General features: G+C 42.2%; 1 protein-coding gene across 3 annotated transcripts; it reads right to left on the minus strand.

The window, feature by feature from the left end:
* Nucleotides 1–61: 61 nt before the first annotated feature.
* Nucleotides 62–22583, minus strand: MAP3K8 (mitogen-activated protein kinase kinase kinase 8). Of its 3 annotated transcripts, none has more exons than XM_081034514.1 (8): nucleotides 21684–22583; nucleotides 17601–17959; nucleotides 11187–11354; nucleotides 8814–9075; nucleotides 7265–7371; nucleotides 3108–3260; nucleotides 2151–2397; nucleotides 62–1203 (listed from the first exon to the last, which is right to left on the minus strand). In XM_081034514.1, the coding sequence occupies exons 2-8, from the start codon at nucleotides 17934–17936 to the stop codon at nucleotides 1073–1075; spliced, it is 1404 nt and encodes a 467-aa protein (XP_080890640.1). In that variant the 5' UTR covers nucleotides 17937–17959; nucleotides 21684–22583; the 3' UTR covers nucleotides 62–1072. The 3 variants fall into 3 exon arrangements, with proteins under 3 accessions (XP_080890640.1, XP_080890641.1, XP_080890642.1); XM_081034515.1 differs by having other exon boundaries at nucleotides 63–1203; nucleotides 22038–22426; XM_081034516.1 differs by having other exon boundaries at nucleotides 63–1203; nucleotides 21636–21765.
* Between the last annotated feature and the right edge of the window lie 4537 nt (nucleotides 22584–27120).

The following is a 27120-nucleotide window of genomic DNA, read 5'->3' on the forward strand; positions in this document are numbered from 1 at the left end:
TATATTCCAACCCGAGAGCCCACCCCTAATCGGGGCTGAGAATCATACTCTTCACAATAATTAAGGCAAAATACTGAATTTATTCTGTTGATTTGACCAGTCACACTGGATAAAAATGTTGGTTTCATTTGCATGATGTAAAAACATACTTTAAGTAGGAATATTCACATACTTTACAATGTTAAATATATATGTGTGTGTATAAGAAAGATTCACGAAGGTGTTTGATATAAAACATACATAGTATGCTATTTTATTATACAAATGCTTAAAAGAAAATAGAGTCACAGGAATTACAAAAGTGGCATCATTAAGAATTGACAAAAGTTTCTATTTTTCATTAAGGTCACATTCTCATCCTTTGGGATGTACAGAAAATATGTGGTTTACACAGTTTTATCCACATTCAAAACATCATGTTTTAAATGTTTTAAGCATAGCATGTACAGTACAAAATGTTTCCATAGGAACATAACAGAACCTGTCACTAGTGGCCTACTGTCAGATGGCTCCTAGCTAAGCAGTTAGCCATTTTTAAGACACTAGTTCAGCTTATTGCTATAATATTCAAGTTGTTCTATTCACCCAAACTATAATGACTTTAATTTATATTAGAATCTCCCTACAAAGGCTCAAAGAGTTATAAAATATTCACCAATATACACAAAACAACTATTCTGAGTTAAATGCAGTTCCCATACATAAAGTAGAACCAAGAATAGTAATTTTAGGCTAATATATTATCCTTCTGATTGGTATTTTTTTAACATTTTGAGCAAAGTGCACAGTGAATGAAATCAGTCACCAGAAATGATCCATCGGGGAAGACTTAACTTCCTTCGAGTCACACCACCTGAGAAATGAGAACCTTTAGACCTTGTGGGTACCAGGGCAGCTCCAAAATTAAATGTACAGGAGCCATGTGTGAAGTCACATTCATGAGTCATGGGAGCCCACACTGCCAGCTAAAAAATGGCACAATTCACTAGACAGAGGCCCTGTGTAGAGTCAGCAGAAACAGCTTCTAGGAAATAAATGCTGAGTCTTCATGTAGAGCAAACAATGTCATCAATCAGCCATATTCTAGTGTTGGTGGACCCCGAACAAGGTTAAAATAGCCGGCCAGGGCTCCAAGGTCTATGTAGAGAGAACGTTGTCTCTTTAGCATCTCAGATTCCTCAGTGCTTCCTGTGCATGAAGAATCTGAAAAGAGAAACATTGAAAAAAATAAAATAAATGACTACAAAATTTGTTAAAAATAAATACCTGTTCCTTCTGGGGAAAAAAAAAAAGTACATTGGGCCTAATGAAACAGCATTCAAGCTCTGGTTTTATTAAACAGCTATAGAGTTAAATGCTACGGGCTAGTTTATATAATATGCCATACACAAAAGAGTTCAAAAAAGAGTCAATGATGGCAGGAAATAGCTAGAAATCCTGGCATATTTTCCAATACCCCGGTTGGTTCTCTTTCAATACGGAAATGTCAGATAAGAAGCAGAGAAATACAAACAAGCATTCCAGGCTTGAAATCTGGGTTTGGACCTAAGTGGATTAAGAATGCCACAGATTTTAATAATAAAAATAGAAACCCCTCTCTAAGCATCATCAATGCTCCTGGAATGCATACTAATTCTCCTAAATGGGAAAGAGTCATAGCTGGCCAAGAGGTTTTAAGCAGAGGAAGACAGAAATGCAAATTGACTTCAAACTCAATATTTTATTTGGGTAGAGCAAGCAGTGCCATGATGTTTTTGACCAAGGACTGGTGTGGCTTACTATAACTGAAGTAAACAGAACCCCGCTCTTTACCAAGACTGTCATGCTTGATTTGTTTTTAAAGGCAAATAATATTCTCTTGAAAAAAAAGCAAGTCAGAGATAATTCTCAATGACTGTGTTACCTACATCTGCACTGAAAACCTGTTATGATTTGCGGGTAAATATGCTAATTTATTTATTTTTTTTTTTGTCATGCTTTTGCTAACATTCTTGCTGAAATTTCTCAAACAACTTATGGCACTGAAAAAGTCACTTCATTTATTTTCCCCCAAGTGCATTCATGAACTCCATCAGAAGTTTGATGTAGACAAAAAAAAAAAAAAAAAGGGCGGGAAGCGAGGGGAGGTGCACACAGTAGGGTGTCAGTACCTGTAATGTTCTCAGGAAGTTCCAACTCTTTTCTACTCAGCAGCCTCTTCCGCTCAAAGAGGGCGGAGTCCAGACTCTGACAGCGGGGCTGGTCCTCTCTGGGAGGGTTCAGGGCCTCATGTTTTAGCAGGTCTGCTGCCGCGGGACGGTGATTAGGGTTCCTCTCCAAGGCCGCCTCTATCAGCTCTCTTATGCCGGGACTGCAGTCGTCGGCAATATCTTCTAATGGAGGCGCTTGCTTATGGATCTGTCAATAAAGCAACCTTCTTAGCATCAATGACGTAAAAAATATACCCTCAACAACAAAAGTATTCTAGTAATGAGACCTGGAAAGTCATTGATTTCCCACCATGTCCTGCAGCAAATCCACTTCATACATTCATACCCTGAAACAAGTTTCCCTTTAATTTCCTAAGAACACGGAGTCAAACCTATCTTTTGGTCCAGTGCAGTCAAGGATACATACTAAGTTTCAATAAACTGTGACAGCTTTATATCTGAACAGTGGCCATGGGTTACTGTGCCGTAACAGGGAAGCATCTGCTCCTAAATCTCTCAATGGTGAGATGAGAGTGGCATGTCTCACTATGTGCCAGGCTGGCGTGGGGACCTATAATCTAATATCTGTTTCTCTAAAGTGTTCAAAGAAATATACAACTGCCTTGGCTCAAAAATGTATGCTACTCGGATGCTACTAAGTGGCATTGTATTATTACACATCTAACAGAATAGCGTATCATATATGCCCAACACATATTTCAATAAGTTCCCAATAAAATAGCAATGCCTTCTTTGTGAGAATGGGGCTCCTTCCATATAAGAAGAACTTTCAGCTGCCTCTCATGTCACTAGTTCACCCACATCCCACTCAGGTATGAGTGTTACAGGAAGGAGAATAGCTCTCCTGAGCAGCTGGAACTCCCCTCCTCCCCTCAGCTTTGGTGGACCCCTACTTACTATGTACAGGTAGGAGGGATAGGCAGAACGAGGGTAGCGCTTCACCCAGGGCGGGGTACCCGTCTGCATGTGGATGAGCGTGGCCCCCAGGCTGTAGATGTCTGCTTTGGTTGAATGGCCCCTGCACAGGATCACCTCTGGGCTCATGTAAATCTGAAAAAGAAGCAGGAAACATTTGTCTGCATTTCCATTTCCCTAATTCAGTTATGGAAGCTGACTCGTCCACCAGTACCATATTTACTGCACACTTCATCCCTTCAGAACATGTCACTGCTGTGTTCCCTTAAGCTGAAGAGAGTAATAGCCTCAGGAGCCAGGCAGCTCTGGCCCAAGGTGTCCCTGCAGCCTGACAAAGAATGCTTTTTCCACAGACTGACCACATAGTAGGCCTGGCAGGAAAGGGCCTGCAGCCAAGACCTCACCTGTGACCTCCACTCATCGAAGGTCTGCAAAGCTCTGATAGATGTTTATGTTTAATGTTTCTACTAAAACACCAGTTCCTTTCACATTTAAATGGACAGTACAAATGCTCTTCAACTGTTTGTCACTAAATTGCTAAACTTCTAATTATCTGCAGTGATAAAAGGTGGCAGAAGTCTGTCTACAGGGTATTAATACCCCAAACTTAGAAGCAGCTCAAAAAGTACAGTATTGTAAAAGTGATCCTAATTAGTCATTTCTACGAACTATTTCTTATTTCTACCTCCCATGTAGCTCACTGATTAAATATTCAAGGCCATATTAGCATTGTGTAAGTTCTATTTGGTTTCATGAGGCAATGCTGGAAAAGTAGGGCCAGTTTTAGAAAGTTTCTCTAAAAAGTGTTTGTTTCTAAACTTAAAAAAGAAAGAGAAAAAGAAAATAAACACTGGTATTTATGGCTGGTTCTGACATATAATAGTTAATGTCCTAATTAGCAATGTTTCACTTTAAAAAATTTTTATACTGTCTATTATTTGAATGTGGAGAAGAGGGTACATGTTCCCAGAATACATTTCAGAGTAAATAAGTAAGGCTTACAAAAACTGGGGAAATTGCCCAGTTTCCCCATCTAAACCCTGCTCAGCTTCTTCCTACAACATACTTCTGTTTCTGGGCTGGCGTTCTCTTGCTCTCTCTCTGTCTCTCTCTCTGTCTCTCTCTCTGTCTCTCTCTCTCTGTCTCTCTCTCTTTCTCTCTGTCTGTCTGTCTCTCTCTCTCTCTCTCTGTCTCTGTCTCTCTCTCTCTCTCTCTCTCTCTCTCTCTCTCTCTCTCTCTCTCTCTCTCTCTCTCAGCAAACAGGCTAAAGTGAGCTCCTTGTTCTCAAACATCCCCTGAAGAACACAGATCCTGAAGGACTTTCATACTAAATATCATCACAAAGTTACACAATAAAAGCAGTGGATGGGATTATCTGTCAGGAGAGGAGACCTACCACTACAAGATTAGGCAAAGTATTTATTCTTGGAGGAACCAACAGCAGCCGTGCACACGGCTCTGCAGGCTCTATGCAACTGCACATTTGGGGACCGCAGAATCCTGTCTCCCTGTGACCTGGCTGCTGACCTCAGACAGATCGCCCAGAGCTGCCTGGCTCAGAGATCCTGCTTCCTCAAGCTCCCTAAGAGCCAGGGCAGCAGGGCGTGGTGTTCAAGGACTCTGTGGGCTGGCTAGCTGACTGCAGGCCTGAAACAGGCCTGGTGGGTCTGAGGTGAGGCTCTCTGCATGCTGCATGACCTCAGGCATGGGTACTGGAGCATGAGAACCTTGGCGTCATGTCAGGGTCAAGGACCTCTCCTCGCAACACATTTATTAGAAAGGAAAGAGACTCGGTGTGTGTGCATGTGTGTGTGTGTGTGCGTGTGATGACTGTATGTTCACATACATAAAGTAAGACCAAACACAGCCTCAGAAGAAAATAAAAACTTTTTCAAAACGCCCACGCTATATAAAAGTGATTCTGATTAGCCATTTAAATTCATTATTTATTCTTTCTCTGCACCATGTAATTCAAAAACAATAGATTAAATAAATATATGCCAGATTAACAATGTATATGTGTTATATGGTTACAATCTAATGCTCTGAACATGAATGTTGAGAGAGACCAAATACAGGTAACCATTGTCTGCAGTGGTGAGCTATATGGCAGAGATCAAAAAATCACCTATGGCTATGAAGTAGCCAAGTGAGCAAGTTCTAATGGAAAGCAAGTCTGCATGGTTGACTTTGACTCATTCTATTTTATTGACTCTTTTAGTATTAGGAGTAAAAACAGGCTTGCTGAAAGGTTTCGCTGGTGACCTCACACCCTCGCTCATTATCAAACTTCAGCACCTGAGTACCATACAGACAATAAATGCAGGTTGACTAGAAGAGTTTATAACTATAAACACCAAAGCCAGTTTAGCACTTCATAAAAAGCAATTTACATTTGGTAAAATAACTCCATCTAAATATTTTTCAGGAGGAAACACTATGCTATTATCTCTTACTCAAGCATACTTTTTTTTTTCTGCTAGAGAATCCCAGAAAAGGCATGTCTTTCTCCAGTCATTGCAAAATGTTCAATTTGATCACACTGCCAGGAAGAAAAAGGTATTTTCCATCTTTGATACCATAAATAGTCTGTTTCTCAAACTGGCTCCAGGAAAAAGGGTAGCACGCCACATATCTGAACTTCTGACTAAGGCCAAAAGACGTTGAACGGTTTCCAAAGAAAACATGACATAAGCATTAAGTCTTACTAGATTTTGGGCTTTGGTGAAGTGTTCTGAAGATCTGGGGACTAAAGCATTCTTTAAAAAAAAAAAGTTTACAGTTTTCTCTTCTGAATATTATTCTGCTGAAAGATGACTATCAAGAATTTTCTCTCAAGTATTTTCAAGAATAACTGCAATAATATCAGAAAAAACAAGGATTTATTCTGCTGCCAAGGAGAGTCTTTGCTTTGAGAGAGTTAAGAAAAGGCCCACAGAATCTTGGTTTGAAATGAAGATACTTGTTTTTGGCTGTGATTGAGTTCAGTCCAATACATCAACCAGTGAGACTGGTTGAACACCAACACTGACCTGGTACGCTTGTGCCAAAGGTGCAGCCAAGTGCCTTTTCTCCATTTGCGAGGGGCACTTCCAGTGCTGGGGCTGGGAGGCTGAGGTTTAGCACCCACCATAGTGAACATGGGTCAGGGAGGCAGAGTCTATACCCATTTACCTTCCCAGTTGTATCCAACCACATTGCCCATCATAACCAACTGGGAACTAAACTGTTGGCCTTTTAATAATTCAGGTACATTTGACCTAGGTCCTTTCACCAGGGAGTGGGGACTGCTGAAGTACCACTGGGCAGGGTCCTTGTAGGTCTTATCCAGTTTCCATCCCTCATACCCACAACAGCCAGCCATACAGCAGATGCTCAACAGATACTCACAACATGAATCCACTATTCAGCCTAATAATGGGAATGTTAAATTAAATATGTATTATTTGAAAGCCCATGAATGCATTTCTCTGAATCTCACTGAGATTCCAGAAAGTTTTGTTTTGGTTTGGCTTTTTTGCTTCACAAATGAGTTAAATATTATAACAAGTTTCTATCTTCAAGTAACATTCATTTATGCTATAACAAACTTGAGGTTTATTATAAGATCCCTAGGATTAAAGATAGGCCTAAAATGTTGTCAGTTCTCAATAAATAGTATTAATGATCATGCAAATTATGTCTGTAATTGAACCAAAACAGTAATATTAGTGATAGTAAGAAAATATATATACACATATATATCAGTTACGTTAAAAAGTTACCCAGTGGTTAGACCTTAGACTTTAGATTCAGAAAAGAACTGATTCAAGTCCCAGAACTATAACTAGCTGAGTAGCTTTGGGCACTTTATTTTTACCTCTTCAACCTTATTTCCTTATTGTCAAATAGGAATCATAATAGTATTTGCCTATAATAACAGCATTTACCAACAACAGGATTGTTGTGAGGATTAAATAATATAATTCATTTAAAGTGCTAAATGAGTACATGGCCCAGAGCTCATTAAGTATGTTCCAGTGACAATAATTTAATGCAATGGTTTTTCTCCCCTTCTGTGTCCTTTCTGCAATAACGCTACAACATTTAAAAAAAACTTTCTCTTCAGATATTGACCATTCTTGTGGGAATATGATTACCTCTGTTCCACGGAGGTCCTTAGGAAAATAGATATCTTCAGTCATTTGAACACTTAGGCCAAAATCCACCAAAACAGCTTTTGTGGACATGAAAACAATATTGCTAGCTAGAGAGAGAGAAAAAATTTTTAGTATAAAACTTGTCCATATACCCATAAATAAAACAAAAACATTATCTAAAACAATGAGCCCCAAATCGGAATAGATGGAAATGCTTTCCCTATTGAGATAGGGCTAATATATTCAAAAGAGGAAGCTGAGTTTGGGTGAGAGTTGAAGTGAAAATCACTTCAGGTCTGTTAAGAATTCAGCCAATGAGGCTATAAATGATGGTAGCCATCGATAACAATGCTCAAGATACAACAGCCAAGACATAGAGACAACCTAAGCATTCATGGATACAGAGATATATAGGTGAAGAAAATGTGATAGATGTGTATGTCCATGTGTGTGCACAAGGGAATAGTATTCAGCCGTAAAAAAGGAAAGTGTCCCATGGGTGACAACCTAGATGGACCTTGAGGCATTATGCTAAGTGAAGCGAGTCAACAGAGAAAGACAAATACTGTGTGATCTCACTTATACCAGGCGTCAAAAAATACTGAACTCATAGAAACAGAGAACCGATCGGTGGTTGCCAGAGCCAGTGGGTGGGGGAAATGGGTAATGTGGTCAAAGGGTAAAAACTTAGGTTATCAAATGAATGCGTGCTGGGGATGGAACGTATAGGATAGTGACTACAGTTAGCAATACCATATTGCATATTGAAAAGTTACTGAAAGGGTAGATGTTAAAAGTTCTCCCCACCAAAAAAAATATATATACACATAACTATGTGAGGTGATGAATGTGTTAACTAACCTTATTGTGTTAATCATTTTGCAATATATACACATACCAAATCATTACACTGTATACCTTGAAGTTATACAATGCTATTTGTCAATTATATCTCAATAAAGCTAGAAAATATAATAATGCTCAGGAGCTTGAGTTTCAAATTCTAAGATATAAGCATATTATTATCAAGCCACTTTCTAAAAGAAAGTAAAATGCCCTTTTTTTTCCTCAGTAAAAGTTTTGCTAGTCCAATGTATCATTCGGTATTACGGGTTCATAGTGGGTCTCTCTTGCATACTTCCTCCTCATCCCTTCCTCCCAAAAGCAGTCAGTGAAGGCTTGCTGAATGGACTATTGCCAAATTGATGTTCAAAATGTAAAAGCTATTTGTTTCTCCAAAATATGTGGTTGTATGTGTGTATTTTTCAGTGAATTAGCATTTTAAACGCCTTATTAACAAGGGCATACGCAGTACTTCACAGATGTGTGGCGCTAATCTACTCCACAATTGGATAATCATCCTTCCTTATGACTTTGAAAACTCTAGTGACCCCACTTAATTTTAAAAGGTGTTTCAGGAGCATTATGGAGGAAGGTGCAAAGTGCGCTCCCTGCCACTGATGATTTTCAGATTGAAGGGAAGAGCTCATTGCCCCCATCTAACTAGTTTTCTTTAAGTCAAAAAGGCACATATTCCAAGATAACTCACGTTTAATATCATGATGAATCACTTTCTTTGAGTGTAGAAAATCAAGTCCCTTGAGAACATGCTTTGTCACCCAAATGATTTCAAATTCTCTCATTGGTCCACAGCTCTCCAGTTTCTCCAGAACAGACCCTCCCTCGCCTGCTTCCATAAAGAGATGGACAGTTTCATCCCACAGGACCGCACCATATAATTCAGCGATGTTCTCATGCCGGAAGCAAGCCTGGATTTCCACATCGGATGGCTTAAATTGATCTACTGGGATCTAGAACACAAAAATGCCAATAGGATTCTAAATAACTCCAGGAAAATGAAAAACATATAAACAGTCCGCCCTCTGTATCTGCAGGTTCCGCATCCCTAGATATGGAGGGCCGACTAAGGGACTGGAGCATCTGAAGAATTTGGTATCTTTGGGGGTTCATGGAACCAATTCCCCTGGGATATCAAGGGGCAACTATAATTTAGGTCAACCCACAAACCAGAAGACAAATAAATGCCCTTAAGGATACTCTGATCTGTATGAAACTGCACTGCTGAGTTAAAATAATGTTGACTTCAGATTTGCTTTTTCATGTCAGCTTTAGGTAAACAACTGAAAACAAGGAAATAAAGAAACAAAATAATGCAGAAATTATTATTTTCAGTTAGAAAGTAGAAATCTAATCAGAGAATTATTCGTTAAATCAAGAGATAATTTCTTATCTATTATATATGTAATTTCTGTGGTACCTAAATTTTAGGTCATATATTCAATATATCTTGTCATGAAATAATATAATGTCTTTGGACACACAGCTCATGCTCCGACAGTGCATTTAAAATAAGCACTGGGCCATCCATTCTATAGAAAAATTTAGTCGTTAATACAGAAAGAAGCAAATCTCTCAGTGCAGATAATGTGGAATGTCTCCAAAATACAGTTAGATGAAAAAAACCAAGATGCAGAAGTACATATGTTATGTTCCTACTTGCAAAAAATTTTAAACTATACATACATATGTCCAGAGTTTTTATGGAAGGATTCATAAGAATCTATTAACAGTAGTTCCCCAAAGGAAAGGGATCTCATTCTTCAGCCTACACTCTTTTGAATCTGTTTGGGGTTGTTAATCATCTTGTATGTTTTTCCAAGAAAAAAATAAAGCTTAAAAATTATTTACGAGTGCAACAAGTAAAACAAGCCCACAAAACTATTCTTCCATGCCTTTTTTGATGAAATTGAAACACAGGACACTTTGATTCTAAGGTCTTCAGAAAATGTCACCAGAATTTTTTAAAAGAACTTGAACACGTTGCGTCTAAATGCAAGCTTCAAATAGCTTATCATGACACTTCCTTTAAACATCTTTTGAAGACAGACATAAAAGTGTGAAACTGGTTAAGTATCAAACTCAATGAGTTATCAGCGGAACACACCCACGTAACCACCATCTAGATCAAGAAACAGAACTCCATCATGACTCAGACACCCCTGCAGACCCCTTCCGGGCACTGCTCCTCAAGGGTACCCACGAACCTGACTTCCAACAGCATGGAGTGGGTTAGCCTGTTTTGGGCCTCTTTATCAGTGGCATCTCATACTGTAGATTTTATTTTGTGTCTGGCTGTTTGGGCTCAACATAATGATTGTGAGATTCACCTACACCATGATCGTTGTAAATCATTCATTTTCTTGGCTGTTCTGTATTCCATTGTGTCAATCAATACCCCACATTTCAGCATCTGGAAACTTTCCTCTTTGGGACTATTACAACTAATGCTGCTATGCACAGTCCAGCACATAGCTTTCAGTGACCAAGTGCACATGCCCATTGGGTGTGTACATACACGAGTGGAATTGCTGGCTCATTGGGCGTGTGCATGTTCAGCTTAGGTAGACACTGCTAAACAGTTTTCCAAAGCGGGGGGCACCTCAACAATGATTGTTTAATAACAAGAGATGGGGTCTTTTCAGTAATTGTTCTATTTAAATTCAGCCCTTTAATCAGCAGTCCTGAGAGGCCTTGCAACTTTCTCAGATTCTGCTTCCCTGCCTGGCCCCCACCCCAACGGGTGGAATTAAAGGAGCAGTACCTGGATGTGATTCTGCAAGAGCGTGCCCTTCCATCCCAGCCCATCCAAAGAGGGATAACGCAGTCCCAATCAGCACCTTCTTTTTTATCAGGGCAAACTAGGTTAAAATGAACTATGCACTTAGGAAGATTTGGAGCTGAACACGTAGCAAGCAAATCCATAAAACACAGAAGGTTTTGGACAAGGAATGCTTACACAAGATCCAGTCAAAGACTAACATGCTTTGAGGAATGCAAATAAACAAACAAATGCCACAATGCCAAACATTCAGTGCACGTTGTCTGGTTATAAAGTACATACCAGTTTACACGCCATTCTTTTCTTAGTCTTTATATCTTGTGCTAAGTACACTTTTCCAAAGGCCCCCCGAGGAATGAAATCGGAGCCGATATTCCTGTATGTCAGCTTCCATGGGATGAGGAGAACATCGGAGTCTATTTGATAGCGTCCGTTTTGGGGAGTGATTACCTACAACAATATAAAAATGAAAGAGGGTGAGAATTCCAGCAAAATCCTTTCCTACGACCTGCCCTATAAAACTGGTTACTTTAGATTGCATTCCTACATTGTTTAAAATTAGTGTCACTGTGTGTAATCATAACAGTGTACAGAGACTATATTTAGAGTTTCAGCAAGACAGAGAAAGCATGTAACAGAAACACATTCATCCCTAGTCAGACCTGATCAGATTTCCATCTACTCAGGAGTCATTAATTGCCAAATAGAACTTTAAAAATGATTTATCTCAGGGACCATGACGACAGTGACCAAGAGGCTGAAAATAAAAATTGCATAAGTATAAACTGTGCCTAAATGTTGACTTGTTTCCAGTTAAAATGTGCTAACCTGTTAGTCCACATAGCTGTTACTCACACATGATGCATACAGAGAGAGTGTGGAAATAAATTAATGATCACGGAGGATTCTGAAAAACAACGTGTTATGCCAGCCCTATGAGTTGACAATGCTACCTAAATAAAGTAAGGGCAGAATTATTTCTCATCTACTTACTCATTTAATATTTACTGAGTGCATAGTGTGTGCAAAGCACTGTGTTTGGTGCTGAGGGGGCCGCTATGAAGAAGAGGCAGGTCACCCCTGATCTCCAAGACTTCATGAGCAAGCACTCAGAATAGAAGATTTCAAAACCAGTCAACTCAAACATTAAGAGATGTACCCTAATCTCAGTTGTCGAAACTTATCCAACTGCACATTTAAGATCTGTGTGTCTTACCGCATAGAAATTCTATCTCAATTTTTAAAGAGTAAAACATTTAAAAGAGAAACCATTAAAATTAAAACAAATCTAAAGTAACGTAGCCCACAGGAGAATGACCTGCAGCACGTACCTAAAGAACGTTTCAAGTGTTCTTTCAAGGGATAAAGAGTCAAACACACAAGTTTTTCCTAAATGTAATTAGTAATCATCTGACTTCAGATTATGAATTTGGGAATTATGAAACGATCAATGTGACATCAAGTTATTTCAAGTACAGACGAAGCAGACGGGGACTGTGGGCCGCGTGGGAAAAGGTTCATCTGCAGATGGAGGGGGCTCTTCGCAGTCCACGGCTACAGGAATGGTTCTCGTACCGGTAAGGGTTATTCATCCAGTATTCATTCTTGCTAATCTTAGCTACACACCCCACAAACAGATGTGCTCACTATTAGTCAGGGAATGAAATAGAGAACAATTCTAATACTCGGAAATGCGAAGTCACTAAATTTAAAAATTACGTATTTACTGAGCGCTCCCTCTGTGCGGGATCCTATGCCGACAGAGCCCTAGAGAGAAAATGAGCAAGTACAGACCACAGGCTTGCCTAGTTTGAAATATGACCTCCTTTCAAGAAGTGTGTCACCTCAAGTTACCAGAGGTCTCTTTTTACAGCATGCTAAGAACGCGATGAATTTATTCCCTTTGCACATGTAGACAGAACCATGCCCACTGCAAGCAACTGTACTTGACTACTGCCTCTTTCTTGTTATTAAATATTTATAGATCCAACTGCACTGTAGTCTCTCAGTTATCCACTTCAGTGTTTAACTCACGGTCAATGAAAGTTTTACTTTTGTTTAACCAAAACTTGTTATAACACAGTTTGAGCCAATGTCCTCTTATTTTATCCAAAAAGATGAGGAATAAAAATAGCAGCCATGTACTGAGTGCTAATTATGGGCCAGGCACTGTCCTCAGTACTTTAACACATTATCTCATTAAAGTCTCATAACAATCTTACGTGATAAGTACTATTTATATCTCCATTTTACAGATGTGGAAACTGGCTTCAAGAAGCTAAGTAACTCCATAGTGAGTGACAGAGAGGATCCAAACTCAGGGCTGTCTGACCCCAAAGCCACCACCCTTATTCTTCGCATAAGAGCCTTTTATCTTCCAGAAGGCTATAATTAAAGCTGAGCCATGCTCAAAACCCAGTTATTAAAAGCCTACATTTACATGTCACTGAGCACACCTTAGCCTTCTCCTCTTTTGATCAAACCCTGCAAATGCCATTACTCCCTTTTTCAATTTCCTGCATTCTGGGGACCCCCTCTGAATGCCCCAGAAGTTCTCCATGGCTACCTGTAATGACAGGCCCTAAGTGTCCAGTGTAATACGCAAAAGCTGACCAATCTGTAGTTCTGTGCAGTCCCTGGTTCTTCCCGTTGCCCTAGACCTTCCAATTTGGGTTTGAGATGTTTTTTCCCCCCTTCTTCTTCTTTCTAAGGGCCCTACCAAATAATCCCGAGCGTCTCTGTGTTGCTTATCTCTGCCAATTCTTCCACTTATCAAAGCTATTTTCAAGTACAGGCTTATAAGCATGTTTCGATTTCCTCATCCAAATCATTGTCACAGATACTGAACAACACTGGGCCCAGGAACAGCAAACACTTCGGAAAACTCCTAAGGTGTTTCAGTCAAACTAAATTCCATAAGGGTCCTGTGTGATGTGGCTGCTATGAAATGGGTGTCACCTTGGGCTACGTTAAAAGAGTATTTTATCCAGAACAGAGTCAAAGCTGGCCCTGTGTTACTCTGCTGGCCACACAACAAATGGACCATATGTTAAAGTGCTGGGCTGTAAGACGGGCAGGACACAGGCCAGCGTTCAGAGAGCGCTATCCAGATGATGATGGAAGTTAGCATTACAATATAAGAGAAGTAGCAGGCACAATTAGAAGTATTTGTGAAAGAGGAGAGAAGATGTGGAGAGCATGCACTTTTTAAAATATTGGCAGGAACGTTGTAAAAAAGGAGAGTAACAAATATATACAACAACTACTGCAACGGCTTGCATTCTTTCAACACTCACTATGCGTAAACAGGTCATGTGCATTTGTTCCAAACAACAACCTGCGGAGTAAGTGCAATCATGTTACCCGTTTTACAGACGAGTAAACTGAGGCATAGAGGGGTGTGATAACTAGCCCAAGGTCACACAGATAATCCATTTCAGAGCTGAGATAAATACCAAAGCACTTTAATTCATGGGCCCTTCAGTCCTTACCACGACTCATCGTATATACCTTTTGATGGTCAAAGAGTAGAAATAGGACTAATAAGAGTCAGAGATGGATTTTAGTTTTATATAAAGGACTCTCTTATAATCAGAATTGGCCAAATATGAAATTAAATGTCCCACTACGTGATGAAATCTTCATTACAGGACATTTTCAAGCATACCAAAATGCTCTACCAATTAGTGGAGATGATGTATGCAGTAATTCGAGCATCAGCCAGGGAGCTTGACTCAGTATCTGTAAGGTGTTTTCTACACTGAGAAGCTGACTCTATGACGAACCTGAGGAACAGCACGCGGCATTTCACACCCACATCCGTGAGCCCTTTGGGCCCTTCAGCTCCCCATGTAATCACCAAAGATTTGAGGGTTCAGAACCCGGTTTAGGGGTTTATCCCCAGATCAGGTTATGAATTGGTCTAGATTATAAATAACTGGTAGCATTTTTACACAAAGCGATCCCTACGTTAGTCTCCTAAAGTTTCTTTCCTGGGTCCTGCTGGAAGTTGGTGGAATCTTGAAGTAATATTACTTTTAGGAAAAGAGCACACACTTGCACACACACAGAGAGAACACCATTTAACCTGCTTATGCTTCAGGATATCTTTATAATTCCTGGTCTTCCCTCCAATTAACTAATTAACTCCACAGGTGTTTGGGTAGCTGGTTGCCTGGGACACACCATGTCCCTAGGCCTCCAGGCATTCGCACATGCTATTCTCCTCACTTGGAACATTCTGTGCTCCCCACCCGCTTCATCTGGCTGACTCTCACTCAATAACTTGGCCATCAACTCCCTTTGGAAGCCTCTCTGACAATCTCCTGTCCCCCCTACCCACTATCATGGCTATGGGAAGTACCCTGCCTGACTGGTCCCACAGCTATCACAGATTAGCTGTCTTGGCACGTTCCACACTGTATTATAATCGCTTGTTTACTTGCCTCCTGCATTCACCAGGCAGTAAGATACCAGAGGGCACAAACTCTTCAATACTGTATCTCTAACACCTGCACAAGCACCTGATACACTGTGGATATTCAAGCTACGTCGAGCAAATGAACTGCTCGAAGGAAAGCATCTGGTCCACGTGTAGATGCATTTCCAAGATAGATTTCAGCATGGAATCAATGCGTTTGGTAGAAAAGCAGCTGTCATTTTGTAAAGCAGAGAGACAGAGAGCAGCAAATGAAGCACGGAAGAGAAAAGTTTTGGTAAAGTTTTAGGAGGAGGATCATGGGAAGAGAAAAGTCTGGACCCCAGGATGGTTCCAAGGAGACCACGGTGTGGAGATGAAAGGGAGCTCAAAGCAAACCTTGCCTCCTGTATCGTCTTGTCTCAGACTAGCTATGATCAGGGATGAAAAGATATAATTCCTATGCCATTATATATGAAACACAGAGGTGCAAGAGGTTACCAGCAGTCGCAGAGATGTATCTGATCCTTAAGGTCAGAGATGGGAAGTCAGCTATGCCCCCCCGAGTCATCAGCCAATGGGCTGATTTGTCCTGGGGATTTTAAGGTTTTCTTGTTATTCTGTTCTGTTTTTAAGTCTTCTTTATATTTGATATTCTTGATCTTTTTTAAAATAAAAAGCTTTTTGAAGTTTTCAAGATCCCTGCCTTATGATATATGCTATTCTTAAATTTTCTCCTAAATTTGCCTTTGTTCATTTATAGAGCACAGGCTCCATGGCAGGAACTGACAACATTTCACTCTTACCCTTGGCTGATGTAAAATTTTCACTTCCTTTTAAGGTCTTAGTTGTGGGGTTTTTTGTTTGTTTGTTTTACTAAAACCTTTAGGAAGCTATTTCTTTGTACTCCTTAAATTTCCCTGAATTCCCTTCTCTATATTCCCAATGAAGTTCTATGGCCCATTGGTCATCAGTCTGATGGACCAGGGTAAAGATACGTAAGTCTCTACATATTTATAAACAAGAGTAATTTGTTTATTCTGCATGTTTTCCTTTAAAATTTCCATTTTAACAAATAAATATGAAAAGAGAAATACATTAACAATTACGTTTGTCATTATAGACATATATATTATTTTGAAGCAGTGTCCTTCAGCTATATTTTAGCTAAGAAAAATCAGGTATTGTTTCTAGTGAAAATGATTACTTCCCATGTATAAACAGAAGTAACATTCTCAAGGTAAAGTACTTCGTCAAGGATTAAATACAGTTTGGTAGATCCAGACCAAAGCAAGTCATACTATTATGCAAAACGTAACCTTGCTCCAAATTGAGCTCCAGCTGAACACAACTGGCTTCTAACAAAACAACTCACTACATAGCTGACCTAAATTACTGTGTTGTTTGGAATTGAGTGAATGTGGTATGCAAAAAAACCAAAATAATTAAGTATTTTGTCCAGACTTTTTACTGTTTAGCACTGGCCTTCTCTCCACATTAGCCATTGTGCTATTTAGATGCACCAAAGGCAAGACAGTCACTTTCATGGAGAAACATGTTTTGCAAGTTACCACCTCCTCCTTCATAAATTGTTCTTTTTAAAAATTTAGATCACCTTTAGCCGGCACCTCACCTGCACTCACCTTTGACATACTAAGAGATGGCGAGACTCTTAAGCACACCTAAACACATCACCTGATCCCTTACCGTGGCAACAAAATGTTGTCACGATATTTTGGATTATTTGCATACTTGGGATGACTAAGCACATATGTCATTTGTCATTCATACTTTGCCAATTAAAGAGAGTGAATCTGTAGATAGCTATTTACTGCTTACAGACTACATTTCTGCAAAAATTGAATTTAACCAGTAGTGGTATTGTGATATTTCCAAATGCGACAAGAGAGGAGCAAAGAAATCAGCTTTCAAAAATATTAATTAAAGACAAAGTCTTTATTCCCCTCTCAGATGAAGGATTCTCATTAAGCCTTTCTCTTCTGCCTAATTGATGAGCGAGCTTTCTATGAATTATTAAATTAAAATACATTCTTCTTCCTTCCCCATTTGGAGAATTACTACTAAAATTTTTTAAATGGAACTTTTAAAGAAGTTTCTATTTACATGGTAAACATGAAGGTGATTCTTACAGACACTACATTTTAAAAAATCATACCTGGCAGCCAGTCTAAACCAAGTTCAAAGGCCACTCGGCATTAAATGAAGCTGCAGGGGTAAAGTTGAATACACAGTACTCAAGTGATCAGGAAAAAACATACCATATTTAACATAATTCCAGATTCTTGCCGTCGGTGTCCATAAAAATGTTTTGTGGCATTGGATATATGGTTTGCAAAAGCAAGCAAATCCTCGACGGTTCCATATCTGACGGATGTCAACCAAGGCACTTCTTGGCCATTGAGCAGCAGGGACTCTGAACGCTCCTCATTTTGATTACTGTCTTGACACATGGTCATTAGATTGGGTTCATAAACCGCGGGCTCTTCACTGGCGTAAAGATTTTCCATAATGTCTATTACATCGGACACGTTCAAATGTTTAATTAATAAATCGATTTCTTCTTTATTGTCACTTCCAGTGCTCATGTACTCCATTACTGTGGTACTGTCTAGAGAGTCTGCAAAAGAAAACACAAATGCTATGTTTACTATATTTGTATTTGAAATCAATGGGAAACTGACATAAAACGATTGGGCTTCTAAATGCCTTTGTTTAACAAATGAGGTTTCTGTGTCTACAGGGTGTGTGAATTCAAGTTGACAGACAGTGAAGAGACCTTAGATAACATTTAGTCCATCCCGCTCACTTTGCAGAGGGGAAACCTGAGATCCAGGCGGCTTACACCTTACTCACTTACTGGCTGAGTTGGTGGCAGCAGCCATAGACACTGTAAACAAACTTTCACTAAATATAAACACGAATAAGAGCAGCTCAGGAATCTTGAGTTGCTGAGGCTTCAGGCTCCTTACAACTTCCAACCATGCTGCTCCCTCAAGGGGGCAACCCCCCCATATGGGTCTCTGTGACTCCTCTATCTTGGGTGACTTTGAAGCAAAAGAAATATTTTGCCAAATTTAGGAGGTAACTTGGCAAATAAAATTCTGGTCCTGAAGACAGAAGCACGTAAAATGGATTTGAATTTAAGCACACTGATGATGATAGGGCAAGGTTCAGAACTAATTCTGATGCAAATGAGTTGAACATTTAGACAGAGGACAGCTTCAAATCCACCTTCTGCCAGCAGTGAGTATGAGAAAGGGGAAGATTCATTTAACCTGTGAATCAGCTGTCCTCTCTTGAGACCAGAATTTTTTATAGTACAAAACATACATCTCAAGGTTCCAAGAAGGTTAATTTAACACAAGCTCAATGACTTTCTAAAAGTTGTGGCCTTACAAAGAGGCCAGGAAAGCCAAATCTATCAGAAGCAAGATCAACTTACTATCATAAGGAAGGCCAACTAACTACATTAGCCACAATTGTATTTCAGTTCTTATATATAAATCAGGGGCTAAACCTTGGGACTTGTAAATGAGAAAAGAAAGGTAAAACCAAGGATGAAAAATGATGCTCAGGATTTTAGAGCTATATTCCAGAGAATTAAAGATAAAAAAAATTTAAGAGACCTAAGAGAATTTGGAGGCATGTATGCCTACTTAAACTATTGTGCTCCTGAAAGCACATCCTGAAAGATGTTTCAGGTCTTTAAAAGCACAAATCTTTAACACATTCAACAATCAGTGCTAAAAGCCAAGGCTTTCATCAACCTGGAGCCCCAGAAGGAGGCTCCAGGAAATGTTCCACCTCAGGACATCTAGCAACTCACCATCCAGCCACTGGCCTCTGGGTGAATTTCATTTGCGAAAAGAACCACGTGATTTAGTGTCCTTAGCGTACTTGACATTCATTTTCTGATGTATGAATTGTGTCTCAATCTAGTATCCTGCAGTCTGACACCCCATCTAGACTCAACACTTCTTGGGATCAAATCTTGGACCATTTTTTTACTAGCTGCATGATCTTGGACAAGTACCTTAGGCTCTCTGCACCTCAACTTCTCCCGTCTGTTAAATGGAATCATAACAGCACCTACCTCATAGGGTGGTTGTAAGGATTGAAGGAGTTCGTGTACATAAGGTGCTCAGTGCAGTGTCTTGTGCACAGTAAATAAGCTGTCATTTGTAGTTGCTATTGTGTGCATAAAAGGGACAAAGACTGAGTCAGATGCCTGCCTTTGCAGATACTGCATTAGGCCTCCTTTCTTATCTGCAAATGAAATGTGGCTACCTATTCCCCCGGCTTCTTGACACAGCAGGGTTTTAAAGATTATATCTACAACAAGAGACAAAGAAAAAGGGCAGAAACCTATGAAATGCTTTGATGGCTGTTATCACTACAGTTACAACTAGAGAGCAAAGACAGCTCCCTCTCAGAGATCTTGTACACTTTTGAGAGAGATTGAGATTCAGGCTCTTGAAGTGTTGAGTTATGAAAGGAATTTCTCACGGTAAGGGAGGAACATTGACTTGGGTTTCATCGAGCCATTTAGTTGCAGTTTCTACTTGTAGAATTTACTGAAAAACAGAAGTTAAAACAAAAATAGCCTGATTTAGGACCCCACTGGCTGGAAAGTTTCAAGGTTGCTGGACTTAAATATCAAATGGCTGACTTGAGAGCAAACAAACTTCCCAGTAGTAATATGACTCAAGAAGGAGAGGAAAAAGTCTATATAGTTCACTAGTCAGTCAGCTGACCCAGAGAAGAAAGACAGGTTTTGGTTTTTAAATCCTGCAGAAAGTCTCAAGTATTAATATGTAAAACCTAAGTAAGAGGTTAAATACACATACCTCTAAACTGTGCTGTGGGGCAGGGCATGAGGGGGATTGGGGAGGAAGGGAGGCAGGGAAGGAAGGCAGGGGAGGTGCAAGACTGGAGACAGCCTTCAGAGCCCTGCATAATTCCTTAGCAACGCAGGGCTCCTCTCAGGCAAAGCAGTGCTCCTGAAGCAACCTTGATGACCAACCAGTCTGCCCACTAAATGCCCCTGCAAAGAGCCTCAGCACTTTCAAGCCTAAGTAAACAATATGCTAATGATTTCTGAGTTATTCACTATCAGTACCCAGTAGAAAAAGTGCAGATTGCAAAAAGTGTGGATTATATTCTACTTTAGCAATAAAGACCCTTCCACATGCAGTTTACAATAGAAATCCTCATAAAATTCCTACTTCTTAACAAAATGACTGCCAATTCTAGAAATGGAGAGATGGGCAAATACAGTCAAAACTATGTGCTTCAAATTATTTCAGAAATCAGCAATAAAACCAAGAGGAAATCCTATTCCTAAGCATCAATGTCATAAGCTTTGCTCCTGCCATCTACACAAAATTTGCGTTTCCTAGCAAGTCTGAATGAAAATGGCCAACATCAAAGGCATCAGTTTCTGCCTAACAAAACATGATCATGCCTGTGTTACTTCCCACCCAAAAGAGTTTTCTCCCCAAACAGTACTTTGGCCCTCAGGGCACATCTCTTATCATATTTTTGGTTTTCAAAAAGCGCCAGAAGGATGTAGTCTAGCTGTATAGAAGCACAGCCCCTCTGCTTCGAAACCTACAGATGCCACGACCATCCAACTTTCCTTATGGGACAAAGTCCTTAAGGGTCATCTGCCAGAAGTACTGCACACAAACTCAATCCATCAAAGTTGGGGGGGGGGTATCTGCTGAAATCAGATTAATATTCTACTTGGCAAACACATAAGACTCAGGCCACAGATAGGTAAATCAGCTGTATTAGTGTTTCTTTCCCTGTTCTTATCAGGAGTACTTTATTCTGGATCAAAGTATATCTTTCCAAAAGTGAAATACAGGCATTGCAATGTTTCTCTTAAACACAGCTCGTGGCCTTCCCTGTAAACTTCGGGGACAAGCTCAGTGCACGCGGCGCTGCCTTCTAAGCCTGTTCTGCACCTAGAACTACCGGTGAAAGAATTGCGGCGTCCCGATATCCCATTACCACAGGGAAACATCTGTGAAATAACTTTTTCCTCCTCTACTACTCTCAGACCAAAAGCCCAGCATTTGTGTTCTGCTATAATCACCCTTTAGTCACAGAACAGCGTCTGGGTTATAAGCATGAAATTAAGTTTCAGCTATTCAAAAGGCTCTCTGCTCTGCCATCACCACCACCACCCCTCTCACCCCCCTCCCTTAGCCCCACCAACCACTCTCTTCCTCCAGTTCCTCACGGCTAAGGGAGTTTTTATAGGGTTCGTAAATTATAAAAGCGCCCACCATTTGGGAAGGCGGCAGCGGGACCCCCAGCCTGTGAGGTGCACTCACCCGGTGTTTGCAGGAGAGTGCAGCCGCCCCGGCGGCGTCCCGGGTGACACGGGTCCCAGCTTCCCCGCACTCTGCCCGGCCCAGCACTGCGGGTGCGCTGGGCATCCAGGAAGGAGGAGGAAGGGGGCGGAGTCGCGAGTCCACACCGCGTGAGACCCTTGCGCAAGGTGCTTTCCAGCTGTGCTGGCAGCGGCCGCGACCCGCGGAAGGAGGACGGAAGCGCAGCCTAGCGGGCGGCCGCACGCCCCCACCCTCCCAAGCCCCGGGGTCTCCCCCCTGCCGGGGGCACCCTCCCTTTCAGCACCCGGGAGGGCTGAGACCAGAACACCCCTGAGCCCCCGAACTCGGGGTTACCTGCGGCCTCCGCTCGCCCCCGCAGGCCGTACGGTGCTACAGCTGCGCTCCCCCGACAGCTCGGCGTGTAGCGGGTGGCCGGCCCTCCCGAGCCCGGCGCGCCCGGGCCCCCAGGTCCGGCGGCCGCAGAGGCTGCAGCCAGGGCGACAGGCCCCAGAGCGTGGCGCGTCGTCGCGACCAGAGCGGACGAGCGAGCCCGGGCCACCCTCGTCGGCCCCTGACTCACGGCGTCTGAGCCGGTCCAGGGGTGGCGCCGCGGACGCTAACTGCCGCCTCCCCGCCTTTTCCATTTCCCCTTTCTGTCCGTAAACAGAAAGAATTGCGGGGAAGCCGGAGCCCCCGCGCTGGGAAATTCCATCCCCCCCCCCCCGTCTGCCCTCGGGGCGCCCGGGCGGAGCTGATGGCGGGAGGAGGGAGGAGCGGGAGGAGGGAGGAGCGAGCGCCGCCCCCGGAGGGACGGGGCCGGGCGCTGGTGTGGGGATCGCCGCACTCTCGGAGCCGGAAAAGTAGTCGAGGGCCTGGAACACCTTTGAATTTCCCTTGGACCTAGGGACCGGAAAACCTGGTGGTAGAGGGCGCCCCAACGGCGGAGTTGGGAAGAACTACCGTGTCTCCGCACCCCTTAGATCGTATTTCCTAATGCGCTCGCGCCCTCGGCGCGACTCAGGTGTCCCAGGCCCGGCCCTTTCGCGCGCCCCCACGCCACTAGGGGACAGAGACGCGGCGTGCCGTCCCTGCAGTGCTGCAGGAGGCGCCGTGAGCGTCCGGCCTGCTCGAACCGGTTCCAGATTCCCGTCTAGGTCTACACACACGGAGCGCCACTATCCGTGGTCCTCACGCATGCACTCGGGTTTAAAGATTGTGGAGAGGCTGCCGCAGGCGGGGCGGGAACCTGAGGGGCGAGCACCTGGAGGGGGCTGGTGTACTCCGCCAGCAAAACCTGGTTTTGTTCGTTATTGGACCTCGTTATTTTGTGACACCGCCTCCTTACGCAGTGTGTCAACTGATCTCCTAAACCCAGCCGCGGGGATTCTCTGTCCTGCTTGGAAAATAGATTGAAGTTCATTTATAACGTTCTTCCTTCTTGAGTGGAAAGCAATTAGTCCAGGTGAAGCCGGAAGAGAATTCTAGCACCCCTCTCCAGGAAATCTACTTGGGGAGGCATTCCCAATACCTACTGAGATGCAGCCCATCCTCACCCCGAAACCTCTACGTCTCCCAAGAATGCCTTAGTAGCAAGCACTTACTATGAGCCAGACATTTTGCAAGACTGCCCGGAGGAGGAGGAGAGATAATGTTAGGCAGACATTCCCTCCTTCTTACCCACCCAGACTCTGGGTGTGCCAGGCATCGTCCAGATTCATACACCCCCACGACTCTGAGACCACGCCCTGCCCTTTCCAGAAGCCAAGCTTGTTCAAAACTGCATTGGACTAGCCCTAAAGCTCTCCACGTTTCTCCTGTGGAAAGTGAACTATTATTCCCACCCGAGGAAGTAATAGGAGAATTGCTGGCAGACTTGGGCCAGTTGAGGTAAGAAGCAAGGCCCTCCTTGTAGGACCTTAACTCCCATAATTTCCTTCTGCTTCAGGTCGGCACCGATGCTGATAATAGCAAAATGATTGACAGTCACCTGAGCCAGTGGGTAAATGTAAGCCTAACTAGCAAATAAAAGGGTAAGGACTGAATGACTAACTAGGCACTAAATTATCCCCCAGCATTATTTTAAATATTAGAGTGCTGTGAAATGAAATGAATGACATGGGATGTGTACCATCCCCTGGAACTCCCCAGATAGTCCCAGGTGGTGGATGGGTCCGAGGTGCCTGGAGGAGGAACACTTCTTGGGTACTGGGCCTTTCTGGTTTTGGAGGGAGGTAGTTCTCCTTGGACCAACCTGGGGCTCTGACTGGGCAGGGGAAGCATGCACCCAGGCTGGGAGGAGAAGGAGGCCCCCCTGGCCTGGACACTGACTCCATGGAATTTGGTCCTGGTTCAAGCGCAGATTATCCCAATCTTAGCTTTTTCTCTGGAAATCTGGTTGGCTAGGTTGTTACCTCTAACAGTAACTGAGAAACGTCTCTCCATGATCTGTTGTCTTTGAGCAACAAAGATTGATCTTTATAAAATGGAAACGTGGAACCACTCCCACCCCCACCCTCGTGAATGAGCTCATTAAAACCACACCTAATCTTTTGGGAACTATTACCCTAACTTCCTACATAGAGGTCTCCCAAACATAACTGCATGTTAGGGGGTTGGTTGCTCCAGAAGGGTTCTCTCTGGCTCTTTAAGGACTTATGCAATAGCAGATTTCATCTGGCAGGACAAATGAAGAGGAGGTGTTACTCAATAACATTTTAAAACTCTAACAAGGATTGGATCTGGGGACTGGAAGAAACTGAAGAGCGAGAACAACTAAAAGTTTGCAGACTCCTTGTACTTTTCTTGGTCAGGACTATGTTATTTGGGCCTACAGAAGTCCTGGTCTTTTAGGAGCGCTAACAAAGTGAGGTTTAAACTGATCAATGAGAAGCCACCTGAGCTAGAGTGTGCACAAGCATAGAGGAGCTATTCAGTAAATCATTATAAAGTACAAAACAACTCTCTTGAAGCTGTTTGCAGCCAACAAAATGCACTTTAAAAATTAGTTGCAACAGGTGGCAGTTTACTTGAAGAGGCTTTCCCCACTCACAGGGTGGAGCAATAATAGATGGGTTTGTAATCTGTAGTTAGGAAATCAGACCTCATTTACTCATGGAAGCAAAATGATTAACAACAGGTAGATTGCCCTAGTGCATTGGCCAATGGAACCGCAGATGGGGCTCTATACTAACAAGTATAACAGGACACACTTTCCAGTCTTTTTCATACAAGTCTTTTCATGTAAAATACATGTACATGAATACAGTCTTTTTCATGTAAAATACAATATTTTTAGAGAATACTGGGATAAACTGGAATAAATTGGGAGATACCTAAATATGGCTTGGTAAAACAATATGCTTCATTTTCTTAAATTATAACAATAAAATGCAAAGTAGCCGAGGAAGATAATGAAATATTGAATTTGAATAAAGCTTCAAATAAGATATTTTTAAAGTTAAGAGGAACTTGAGCCTAATTTCATGAGTATAACTTTTTTCCATATGGTTTTGTTGTAACAGCTACCATACATATTAAGCAATAAAGATGTTTGAATAATGATCTCTTCAAACTTTTGATAATTATCTTCAGATGAGAAACTGTACAGACAGGAGGGTAATAAGTTTAAAGCCATTATTATAATTTAAAATTTTTTTAAACAGTTGAAATTGTCTTAAAAAGCCAGTAGTCCTTCGTTTTCTTTCATTAACATATTTAACCTTTTTATGATATGTGAGTGGATTTTTATTATAATTGAACGTTTTCATATTAAGTCTTTCAAAATGACAGACAAAGCTTTAATTTGCTTTGAGCAGTTAGTTTGGACACTACTAAAAAGACAGTAAATCAGCCCAAAGATGAAATACTCAGTGGAGCAGGAGATACAGGGCTCCCTTCCCCTCCCCCTGTCCCAACCACCAGCCCCACCTCATGTCCCGCCCACACTCCTGACTGTTCCTCCGGCTTTGACTGTGCTCCTCTGGTACCTGAGACACAAAGCCCTTCCTCCAGAAGGGCCTGGGCCCCCTGCAGCTGCCAGATGATGGACCTGCTCACCCCACTCCACATCTAGAGGTGGATGTCTGTCAGACCTGTGGAAACCATATGGTGCATCATAAATTCTGCTCTGCCTCAGCAGCACCCAAAGGCGTCCCAGATATGAGATTGCAGAGGCAACAGGTCCTGGAGCGTTTGGCCCCACCTGTCTGCCTTAAGGAAGAAAGGCGTGAGTATCTACAATGCATTCAGGGCACAGCAATATGCAGGACTATGCCCTCAGCTCCTGCAGCTCTCTCCCCTCGGATCATCCGATCCTCGGATCACCCCCGAGGACTCTGGGGGAAGAGTGCAGACAAGGGACAGTTTCCTCTGGCCTCCTCCTCCCTTTTGCCTTCTCCTCGCCTTTCAGGACATCACTGTACTCACCAACTTTTGCCATCACTATGCAAAGTGGAAACAGCAACTGAAGGAGGGAAATGGGGCCAGAGCAGAGATGGAGTCCTCACGTAGGGGAGGGGAGAGAAATCCCCCAGTAGCTGTGGGAGGTGAAGGGAAGTTCCCAAATACTCTCAGCTGTGGCCCAAATCGCTGAAGGCTGTGTGTAAACTGGGCCGGTCTGAGAATCAACGACCTTCTGTTTCCAAGTGCAGAAAGCTACAACGTAGTTCTCTCAAAGTGCCTCAATCGCACTATTCGGTATGCTATGTAGTATGGTTTTGTTCATTGCTTTGTGCTGTGACTTCCCCAAATCTGAGGTCCTTGAATCACACTTTGAAAACAGAAACTAGTACTGCTCTGTTCTTCTCTCTTCTACCCCCCAAAGGGAAACTCCTGGTACAGCATTTCTAAATCTTGGGCTTCCAAAATGACCACATGGCTCAGGAACTATGCAAAGCTCTGTGCTCAGGCCTATGCAAGAGCTTTCATTTTTCACATTTGAAAATATGAGGGGGAGAAAGGTTCAGCGGCGACACTCCCCCAGGGGCCCAGTGTCCTGGAGCAATCCCAGGTGTATCAGTGGATTCACATGCTAACCGAGGCACCCCCTGCCACTCTTTATGAATCTCAGTACCCCCATCCCAACACTACGCATCACCTGCAAATGCTCTATATAAAGGAGCCTGCCTGCATGTGAGGGAACTGTTGGAAACATATTGTTTGGATGAGAGGAGGTAGGGTTTTTAAAAACTTACGGACAATCTGATCGCCACTCTGTAACTGCAAATGTAAAGGCATAGAGAAAAAAATGCTAGCACAGCCTACCTTCCAAAAGCAATGATTTACTAACCTCCTTTGAAATGGTATTTTTCACATGCAACATGTAAGAAAACTGGTCAGATTTTTTTTTTTTCCAACAACCTAAAAAAGGTGCAGTGTGCTTATCTTCATGTGATTTATTTTAAGCCAAATGAATGAAACACGTGTTGTTTTCTGCCCT

The sequence above is a fragment of the Rhinolophus hipposideros genome (genome assembly GCF_964194185.1).
Source record: "Rhinolophus hipposideros genome assembly, chromosome: 1".
Taxonomy (NCBI): domain Eukaryota; kingdom Metazoa; phylum Chordata; class Mammalia; order Chiroptera; family Rhinolophidae; genus Rhinolophus; species Rhinolophus hipposideros.